This window comes from Onychomys torridus, chromosome 13 (genome assembly GCF_903995425.1).
Source record: "Onychomys torridus chromosome 13, mOncTor1.1, whole genome shotgun sequence".
NCBI lineage: Eukaryota > Metazoa > Chordata > Mammalia > Rodentia > Cricetidae > Onychomys > Onychomys torridus.
In genome coordinates this window covers 26,143,967-26,154,940 of record NC_050455.1, presented here as the reverse complement: position 1 = coordinate 26,154,940, position 10,974 = coordinate 26,143,967, and the positions used below count along the sequence as shown (strand labels likewise).

At 49.7% G+C, this 10,974-nt stretch overlaps 1 protein-coding gene across 1 annotated transcript; it reads left to right on the top strand.

The window, feature by feature from the left end:
* The first annotated feature begins 200 nt into the window (after positions 1-200).
* LOC118594449 lies at positions 201-9,585 on the top strand. Its single transcript, XM_036204304.1, has 12 exons — positions 201-284; positions 827-904; positions 1,339-1,421; positions 2,046-2,132; positions 3,137-3,270; positions 5,669-5,877; positions 5,969-6,046; positions 6,541-6,598; positions 7,074-7,144; positions 7,503-7,661; positions 9,150-9,308; positions 9,388-9,585. Exons 1-12 carry the CDS (start codon positions 201-203, stop codon positions 9,583-9,585), a joined length of 1,398 nt encoding a protein of 465 aa, XP_036060197.1.
* The last annotated feature ends 1,389 nt before the right edge of the window (positions 9,586-10,974 follow it).

Below are 10,974 nucleotides of genomic sequence, written 5' to 3'. Positions count from 1 at the left end.
GACAGAGTCCTGGGCCCTGGTGCTGCTCAGGTAGGGGTTCTGAGATAGGAGAAGGAAAGCTCTCAGCCTCTGCATCCTGGGATTCGGACTGGTCCAACCTTTTTGCTCAGAGCAGGCTGTAACAGGTCACCTGACAGAGGGATGTGCCTCGTGTGTTCCTACAGGAAGCCGAGCTGGAGCTATTGACACAAATCCAGCCCATGTTGGCCTCTGTGGGACAAGGATACAGTTCAGCTCTGCTGCTCCAGGGCCGGGAAACAGAGGCACCCTGGTTTGTGCCTCAGGTGAGGAGCCTGAGGATACCAGCACGTGGGTATCCGGATGTTCAAGTATTACTTGGGAAATCTGCCTGCTCACTCCAGCCAGACGAGGGGCAGCTTAGGTCTCCTATGTACCCTGTGGTCCTTGAAGGCCCATTTTACCAAGGCCACCTCATGCAGTCAAGAAAGATGGACAGCTGTGGCTCGTGGAGGAAGATTCATGGAGAAGGGGCACACACAGATCAAATTCTCAGGACATCTGCCTCCCCGCTTCTTGGTAATACCACCGATACTACGCTTAAAAGGTTTCATCAAAAGACCTTCAAATCAAAACAGCTGCCGCAGAACCTTACCACAACCTTGCCCCGGCAACGGGAAGGCCTGCTGAAGAAGCCTGCTAGTTTGTCTGTCTGCCTTCGGGGGATGAGGGGTCTAGCACACTTTCTGTTCTGTCCACCACGTACCCAGTACCAGCACAGGGCCTGTTATAGATTTCATTTTAAGGGAATGCTGAAGGACAGAATGACGCTTTCTCATCCCCCACTGAGCTCATCTCTCTGCCTTAGGTCCTGAAGACGCTGTTTGAGGAAGCTCCGCCTCTCTGCAGCTCTGGCCCTGTGCTCTGCACTCTCAGCCTGGTGGAGGTGAGGCCACTGGGGGTGGGGCCAAGGGGAAACTGGGAGGGCAGAGCTAAGTGACACCACAGGAGCCCCCTGAGGCTTGTGGAGATGGGTCCAGCCCCACCCTGCTACTCCAGCTGGGGCTTGCCTCTCTGGGGTCACCTTTACATGCCAAATGTCAAAGGGCTAAATTTTGTGGGTTTTTGTTTTTTTGTTTTTGTTTTGTTTTTCAAGACAGGGTTTCTCTGTGTAGTTTTGGTGCCTGTTCTGGATCTCCCTCGGTAGACCAGGCTGGCCTCGAACTCACAGAGATCTGCCTGCCTCTGCCTCCCGAGTGCTGGGATTAAAGTGTGCCACCGCTGCCTGGCTAATGGCTGAATGTTTGTCCTCACTTAGCCCTGGGGACCCACAGGAGAGAAAAGGCTGAGTGTGTGACAGTTGTCTTTGTGTGATCCCAGATTAGCCCCAGCGGGCAGACTCGGGACCTGCTCTCCCCATGTCTGGAGCACCTGCCAGTACTGGATGTGGCCCCTCTGGGCTTGTAAGTGTTCAGACCCAATGGGACAGGGGTACTTGCCTTAAAGCCACAGTGACGCCTTCCAGATAAACTTTTGATCAGGATAAGCTTCAAGATTAGGAGGTTTCTACTCTGCTACCCCAGGAGAATGAAGCCTTGAGCTTGGAGTCATGCTTACTGGGCCTAGATGAGCTCCCAGGACTCTTCCCCACCCTCTTTCCTTTCCCACACCTATACATCTTATTCCCTTCATATCAAATATATTTCAACTCTCATGCCAACCCTCATGGCCTGAACCAGTCCAGTATCACCGAATGGGTTCCAAACATCCCCAAGAGTAGTTTTTCCATCGTTGAAATGGTCCCAACTAACCCGTTTCCCTTCCTGGGAAGACCACAGGAGAAAAAACAAGGTTAGGAAGATGAGAGACATTTAAGAAGGTATAATGAGGGGTTGGGGATTTAGCTCAGTGGTAGAGTGCTTGCCTAGCAAGCCCAAGGCCCTGGGTTCGATCCTCAGCTCTGGCAAAAAAAAAAAAAAAAAAAAGGTATAATGAGCTCCAAGCTTTTGGGATGATTCTTGTGTGCTACGGACACTGTCATGGGCTTTGAACACAGAGATGCAGTGTTCAACTTCCTCTTCCTTCAGGGTGGTGAAAGATGCCAGTGAAGTGGAGGTGTCTGATGCCCAAGCTGCCTCTGAGCTCTACCTGAAGGCTGCTGGGAGTGAAGGCAGGTGAGGATAGACATCTGTCACCCATCCCACACCCAATTCCTATACAACTCTAGGTTTTATTCCCAAGCTGGCCACGTCCTCTGCAGGGCCTGCTCTCTGCTCACACTCACCATGTCCTGCCCTGGGCCTGAGCCCCAGCAAGTGTGTCGAGGTACCTTGAGGATCATGCAGCTTCCAGGAGGCCCGTAAGTCAGAGGAGGTCTTGTGGTTGGTTGCACTGGGAGGTGAGGTGGAGGCCAGAGTATGGATGTGAATCTGAATGTTCAAAGCCAAGATTGGAAAATTCCCCAAGCAGCTAGCCCATCTTCACGCCCCATTCATACTTTTCCTTCATTGTTAAAAATTAATGACAACTGGAAGCTGGAGAGATGGCTCGGAGGTTAAGAGCACTGGCTGTTCTTCCAGAGGTCCTGAGTTCAATTCCCAGCAACCACATGGTGGCTCACAACCATCTATAGCAGAATCTGATGCCCTTTTCTGGCATAAAGGCATGTAGCAGATAGAGCACTCATATACATAAAATAAATAAATAAAAATAATGAAAACCTCAAGTTATCACAGCCAATAATCTTTTCAGGCCAATTTGCAAAATGTGTAGTATCACAGGAATATTTCCAAATTCGGAAGTGTCCAAATACAAGATAGAAATGAAAAAGAAAGTGGGAAAGTAACTTAAATTTCAGAGTATTCTAAGGCTTTTTCTTTCTTTTATTGTGTAAGAGTCCTTTTTAAAAAATTCACTTATTTTTAGTCATATGTCTGTGTGTGTCTGCTTGTCTATATGTGCATCACATATGTCCAGGATCCCTTAGAATTGGAGTTATAGGCAGTTTGAACCAGTTGATGTAGACACTGGGAATTGAACTCAGGTCCTCTGCAAGGGCAGCAAGTCCTCTTAACCTCTGTCTGGTGGTACAAAAAAAGTGAAAATAGACTTGGCTGGGTGATTCGGGCCAGTGTTCCTTTTCATCTACCACAGGGCCTTTCTTCCCTCCCTCTGGCAGAGACTGCCCCCTGCTGCATGTGCTGGCTGGTGAGGCTGCTGGGGAGGAGGTGGAGGGCTCTCTGCCCTGGATTGTCTCCTGGCTCCTGGAAGGAAACACCTGCAGCAGCCTCCTTCTTCGTCTGGACCCGCGAGGTGGTGGGGGTGAGGGTTCTGGGACTTGGTAGGCTCTCTTCATGTTATTTCTCAACCAGCCACTGTCCTGTTGTAGCCCAGGGAGAGTGCTTGATTCTCTGGGTGGGCCAGCATTCAGGAAGGTCAGGTTGTGGTCAGCATGTAACTGTCAGAAGACTCAACCCCTTAACCTCAGAGATTTTCAACAACTTAACCAACTTTTCCTCTACCCCTCTTTGGGGCAGGGTCTCCCCATGTAGGTCAGGCTGTTCCTGAAGTATGTATGTAGCCCAGGCTAGCTAGACCTTACCATCTTCTGTCTCAGCTTCCTGAATGCAGGGGTTACAGCTATTTGCTACCACATTCACGATTTTTTTTTTTTTTGAGCTGAGGATCGAACCCAGGGCCTTGAGCTTGCTAGGCAAGCACTCTACCACTGAGCTAAATCCCCAACCCCATTCACGATTTTTGTTTGTTTGTTTGTTTGTTTTTCCAGACTGAGTTTCTCTGTGTAGCTATGGCTAATCTGGAACTCACTCTGTACACCAGGCTGGCCTCAAATTCAGAGATCCACTTGCCTCTGCCTCCCCAGTACCAGGATTAAAGGCATGCACCACCACTGCCCAGCCACATTCAGGATCTTTTTTTATAATTTTTTAGTTTTTTTGTTTTGGTTTGGTTTGTTTTTCGAGACAGGGTTTCTCTGTGTAGCTTTGTGCCTGACCTGGAACTCCCTCTGTAGCCCAGGCTGGCCTCGAACTCACAAAGATCCTCCTGCCTCTGCCTCCCTGGTGCTGGGATTACAGGCCTGCACCACCACCGCCCAGCGTTAATTTTTTTTGTTTTATTATGTATACAGTGTTCTGCCTGCATGTATGCCTGCAGGCCAGAAGAGGGCGCCAGATCTCATTACAGATGGTTATGAGCCACCATGTGGTTGCTGGGAATTGAACTCAGGACCTCTGGAAGAACAGCCTGATGCTCTTAACCACTGAGCCATCTCTCCAGCCCCCACACACACATTCAGGATCTTTATCGAGCATTTTGACACCTTTTCTCTTCAATAGAGTCTCACTGTAGCCCAGGCTGGCCTTGCACTCCTGGAAGTCCGCCTGCCTCAGCAGCATCCTGAGTGCTGGGATTGCAGAAGTAAGCGGCCACATCCCAGGACGCAGGTCTAATTCACAAGTGAGAGGGAGGCAGGCCCAATTCACGTATTAGAAACGGACCACAGAGGAGAAAACACTTTCCCATTTTCACAAATCCACCATGCATGAGGCCCCTCAGGCTGTAATACTTGAGCTTTGGGGGAGGCCCCAGTGGGGGACACGGGTCAGACAACAGTGGCACTGGAGCTGTGTTTGCTGGCACATACCTGCAATCCCAACACTCAGAAGACTGGGGTAGGAGGCCTGCAAAGTCAAGGCTAGGGTGAGTTACACAGCCAGGTGGTCTCACACAAAAAAGACTGGAAACAACAGCAGCATCACAGAATGGTTGGAGGACAGCTTAGTGGTGAGCACTTGTCTAGCATGCTTAAGGCCTTCCAGTTGATCCCCACATCTGAAAGAAAAAAAAAAAAAAAAAGGAGCAAAAGAGCAGAAGTTACAGCTGGAGGTAGGTAGACGGATTTTCTATATTTGTATATGTTTGAAATTTTCCATAAATTAAAAAAAAATGTCCGACCCATGCTGGATGGAAGAAGAAAAGCTGGAGCATTTCACACCCTTGAGATATTAATCAGAATATAAAATTAACCTATAGATAAACACCTGTCTGCAGGGAGGGCAGACATGCAGGGAGGGCAGACATGCAGGGAGGGGCAGGCGTGTGTTTATCTGCAGGTTGGGTTTATACACTGATGAATGGCACAGGCTTTAAGTGGCAGATGGATTAGCATTGCTGTGGATACAAAGATAAATCCAAGAGCAGCCAGAGCACAGGGCCGTCAAGCACAGAGAAAGTTAAATAGGAGTTATTAGTGATGATGGTGGTGATGGTGGTGGTGGTGGTGGTGGTGAGGGTGGTGGTGAGGGTGGTGGTGATGGTGGTGGTGCTGCTGCTGCAGATGAAGATGGTGGTGGTGGTAGTGATGATGACTATGAAGGTGATCATGATGATTTAGGACTGGGGATTGAACCTAGGACCCTAACACATACCAGGCAAGTCTACCACTGAGCTCCATCCCTAGCCTCTTTTACTTTTTATTTTGAGACGGGTTCACTAAGTTGTGAAACCAAGCCTCGAACTTGCTATCCTGCCTCAGCCAACCAGAGCGGCTAAGAGGAGAGTGCTACACCATCGGACTCGTCAAGGGTTGGGTATTTTAGTAAACAGCCATTGATAGAAAGTTAGAGTATTACAGGCAGTGTGTTCTGTGGTGCAGGAAAGAGCAGTCTACTGTGTTGTCTCTTTCTAGGTAGCTCTCTGAGTTTGCTTCAGTCTGCTCTGCTGGGGGCCTCAGAAAAGAGGGTACAGGTGAAAGAGGTGAGGCCCACCCTGTGGAGTGCAGTAGAGCAGGTGAGGGCCCGTAGGGCCACCCTGAAGACACTGCGTTTAGGCCTCCTTGGAGACACCTTGACAGATGGTGGGTTGAATCAACTAGGAAGGACACTCTGGGAGCTACAGGTAAGCAAGATGAGACGGGGCACCTGGGCCGGATGAGACGGGGCACCTGGGCCGGAAGTGGTCAGCTCCCACTTGAGTCTTTTTCTCCTAGGTGGTAAAAGCCTGGGGCCCAAGAAGCCATGCACCCAAAGGGGCTAGAGCTGAGGCTGCGGGGCTCCCAGAGCCACAGGTACATTTTCTCATCCAAACTCTTGGGGCTCTATCTATGTCTGCCTCCCTCCTCTTTGTTTATAGAATATTCCAGTTATTTATTGATCCCCAAACATTTATTGACCATGCACCATAGGCTGGGGGCAGAGCCGTGTTAGCCCTGGGATTTCTCTGCCCTGGCAGAGTTTAGTCTGAGAAGAAACAATTGCACTACCATGGACAATGCTCTGAAAGGTTTGGCAACACCTGACCCTAGGGGACATCGATATAGCCTTGAGAAGAGAGGAAAGCAGGATTTCATAGGAAGTGATTCCCGACGGAGGTTTGTACAGACAGTGAAGAACATTCCGGGTAGAGAGACCCGTGCAGAAACTGAGACCAGCAGATCTCGGGGGGAATTGCAGGCAATATAAGTTGCTGGAGAAGGAAGGCAGGCGGAGGGTCAGAGATGGATTGGAGGCAGACACACATAGGCTTTGGAAATCCACTGAGACATTCGGATGTCTCTTGAAGGTTAAAGGCGAGCCACCGACCTGCAGCAAGCAGGGAAGACGTCTCGCTCATTTGTCAGGTGAGCACACTGAGACTCAGGAGAGAGTTGTGAGTAGCCCAGCGTCACAAACAGCCTCACTCTAGGCCCGGAACGGGAGGCTTTAATCCTTCTAGAGATCTCAACCTTCATGTTGTGATCCCCGACCATAAAATTATTTTCATAACTGTTATACATTGTGATGTAAATATCTGTGTTTTCTGATGGTCTTAGGTGACCCCTGTGAAAGGGTCCGTTGATTCTCTAAGGGGTCGAGGCCCACAAGTTGAGACAAAGCCTTCCTTGTCCAAAGGGGCACTGATTCCAGGACTTGCTGTAGAATGATTGGAACCAGCCCCTTCCTTCCCTTCCCTCCCCATCATCCCCAAGGACCTGTGTTACTGTCCTGAGCTTTGGTCACATTATGTAATTCATCCCCTCTACATTGTGTGTGTGTGTGTGTGTGTGTGTGTGTGTGTGTGTACTCTTTGATGTGCCTAATGACATCTTCCTCCAGAGGCAGGAAGAAGAGAATTTCTAGGGTCTGGGCTCCACCAAAAACATGCTCTCAGGCACTCTGAGGAACAGGTAATATTAACACTTCACATACTTCCAGAACAACTGGGAACTTGGGGAATAAGGGGCCTGTGTGGATACTGGGAAGGAATATGGAGCTTCTAACAAGGACCTCAAGGCTTCCTGGATCTTTCAGGGGGGATCATGGGAGGAGCTGCTGTCCTGGGATGGATTATAGTGATGGGACCCTTAAACTATGACAGCACCAGCGGCAGAGGACTGTCTCCTCCCTTCACCCACAGCCCCCTGAGTCTGCTCAGTCTATGGACTCTCCCAGGCCAGTTAGAAGTTCTGTTGGAAAGGTTGGTGTCTGTGTTCCAAATGTATGTATACCCTGACTTCTGACTAAGCCTTGAACAATGCCATTTAGGCCCATCAGGCCCCAGATGTGGCTCTGCAGTTCTCTCTGGCCCAGGCTCGGAGGCAGAGACTTCGAGAGGAACACCAGATTTGGATCCAGGAAGAGCTGAAACATCTGGAACATCAGGAGGAAGTAGCTTGTAAACCTATTAAAGGCCCGGTGGCAGAGGTGAGGAGGGAGGGAGAAGGACGGAGCTTGAGGCTCCTTGTACCTAGGCCAGGCACGGTGGCAAGGATCTATACTCAGTCATAACAGGCTGGTCCACATGCCTCATGGGGACAGAGAAGGCCATGTTCAGTACTGTTCACTATGATGGGCAGCGATAGGCAGATGGGGACAATGAAGTCCACTTTCCCCGGGCTGGAGTGGACCAGAAGAGACTGGGTCTAAGTAGAGACTCAGGAAAACTAGAGTCAGCCCAGGAATTCACTGCATTCAGCTCTTGAGGGCAGTTAGTCCTTGCTTATCACGAAGGTGCTCAGTAAATGACTGTTGAGGAAATAAAGCATGTATCTACAGAAACCACTAACCTGGCTCATAGGAGCTCACAGAGTCTGGGCCAACAGCCAGAGAGCCTGCATGGGACGACCTAGGTCCTCTACTTAGATGTGACAGTTATAGCTTGGTCTACTTAGAGACTCCCAACAATGGGAACAGGGGCTGTCACCAATACTTCGTCTAGCTCTTGGGAATCTACTCCTCATACTGGATTGCCTTGTCGTCCAGCCTTAATACAAGGGGAGTCTTACTGCAACTTGAAATGCCATGCTTTGTCATGGGAGGCCTGTCCCTTTCTGAACAGAAACAGAGGAGGGACTGGGGGAGGGGGGAGCATGGAGGGGAGAGGGACAGAGCAGAGGTAAGGGGAGAGAGAAGGGAAGGGAAACTATGGTTGGGATGTAAAATAAATAAACAAATAAATAAAGCTGCTTAAAGAAGAAATAAAACACACGGCCAAGTACAGTGGTTCAGGCCTCCCAGTACCCAGGAGGCACAGGCAGGAGGATTGTGAGTTCAAGGTCAGCCTGGCCTACAAAGAAGAGCCTAGCCGGGCGGTGGTGGCGCACGCCTGTAATCCCAGCACTCGGGAGGCAGAGGCAGGCGGATCTCTGTGAGTTCGAGGCCAGCCTGGTCTACAGAGCGAGATCCAGGAAAGGTGCAAAGCTACATAGGGAAACCCTGTCTCGAAAAACCAAAAAAGAAAAAGAACAGCCTGTCTCATCTTCATCCTCTCCCTGTAAAAAAAAAATAAGTAATAATAAAATAAATTTTAAGAATTGTGTATGTGGTGGGTGGGGACACGTTCCCCGATGAGGCTAAGAGGAACAAAAGAGCAGCAACATTGGCTCGGCTGGAGCCTGGCGAGTGTGCAGTCGGGGCAAGGTCACGGAGACAGCCGGTCACATCTCTGGGTTTGGCTTTCACCTAGTGAGGACGGGAACTGTTGAAAGCATGTGCCATTTCAGCTCCGTCCCACATTAGCCATGGGAATTTGGTCAACCAGATCACTTCCCTGATGCACAGGTTTTGCAAATTTGTAAAAGGGAAAACTTTCTTGTAAGGCTGACAGGGAGAAAATGAGGTCCCGTGCATGAAGTGATTAGCACAGAGCCTTGCGCAGGAGGCACTCACCAGAAGGCACAACTGTCTCTGCAGGCTTGTGAGGAGAGAGAACAACAATGGAAGGAGCAGACGGTGCTGGAACTTCAGGTGGAAGCCCTGCAGGCAGAACGGGACATGGCAGAGCATGATCTGGTGACCCTCTATGACCTGTACGTGCAGGCCACCCGAGCTCGGACATGCCACTTGCTGCAGGTCAGTGGAGACAGAGGGTAGGCCTTAAGTTGGTGCCAAGGCTGATGGACCAACGGGCATCTCTGACTCTGAACACCAGGTATTCCAAGCCTGGCAGACGCTGTGGGAGGAGAAGGCCGTGGCCACAGAACACCATCACCGCAGTCTGCTGGCTGGAGTCCTCCAAGACTCCATTGATCTGGCCTTGAAGACCCAGGAGCTCCAGGCCAGGAACCAGCAGCTTGAGCAGAGTGCAGGCAGTCAGTTGTGCTGGAGTCCTGCCCGGACAGGAACCTGATCAGGACCACCATGGGGCTGCCTTCCTTTGTTCTCATTCATGAGGACCCCAGAAAGGACAGCAAGGTGGCGTATATCAACCAAGATGGCCTTCATTACAGATCATTACCACCAACACTAACCATGTCTCCTTGTACCAATCTCTGCTTGGCACCCAGTCCCTATTATTTCATTTTGCTTTTTCAGCTCCTGTGTTTGTACCATTTGACCCTTATTTCAGAGATAACCTATCCTAACAACTGCCCAAGGACAATGAGCTAAATAAAAAAAGTTCTCTTCCTCCTCTTTCTCCTTTTCCTCTTATGCTAGGGATGGAACCCAGGGTCTGTGTATGCCAAGTATCTTCTCTACCTTTGAACTACAGCTTTAACCCTGCAACTTTTTCTTTTCTTTCTTGGAGACAGGGTCTTATACAGTCCAGGCTGACCTTGAATTACTGGCTCCCCTACCTCCAACTTCAGAGTGTTGGGATTACAGGCTGGCACCTGGACAACAAAAACTCTTGAAAAGCTCACCCAGTGTTCTAGGGAGCAGGCTGACAGTCCTCTGGCCAGGATTTCAAAGGGCAGACAACTACAGGTACTCGTGACAGAACCAGAGGGAATGAGTCAAAACAGTGGCTGGGTAGGGAGTCTCATGAGCACAAACTCTGCACTCTGGAGTCTGAGGTAGGATTGCTTCCAATTTGACAACAGCCTGGGCTATCTAATTTATTCCAGGCTAGTCTGAACTACGATGTGTTTTCTAGCCTAATTTGTTCTAATGAGCAGAATGCTTTTCAGTCCCAAGAATCTCTCAATTCCTCAGGGCTTGTGATTTAAAAAAGCATTTTTTTCTTCAGTGTTGGGGATCAGACACAGGGCTTACACATGTAGATAAGTGCTTGTCTATTGAACTACAACCTCGGTCCTTCATTTTCTTTTTGAGATCAACTCTAATGTAGCCTAGGCTGGCCTTTCATTAAAAAAATATATTTTTAGCCAGGCAGTGGTGGTGCACGACAGCATTCAGGAGGCAGAGGCCATCAGATCTTTGTGAGTTCCAGGACAGCCAGAGTTGCTACAAAGAGAAATCCTGTCTTGAAAGACCAATGTATATATTTAATTATTTGTTTGTAGGAGGCCACAGGTGACAGATCCCCCTGGAGATGGAGTTATGGGTGGCTGTGGCTGCCTGGGAATCGAACTCGGGTCCTCTACAAGAGCAGCATGCAATCTTCACCACTAAGCCGGGCCCACCTGCACTCTTGCTCCGTCTCTGCCTCCCAAGGAGAGGTACAAGTTTGCACCACTAACCCTCAATGCTTCCTTTTCTGAGACAGGAAAGCAGCTCAGCCTGACTTTGAACCTGAGCTCTTCTTACTCTACCTCCCGGATGGCTGGGATTCCAG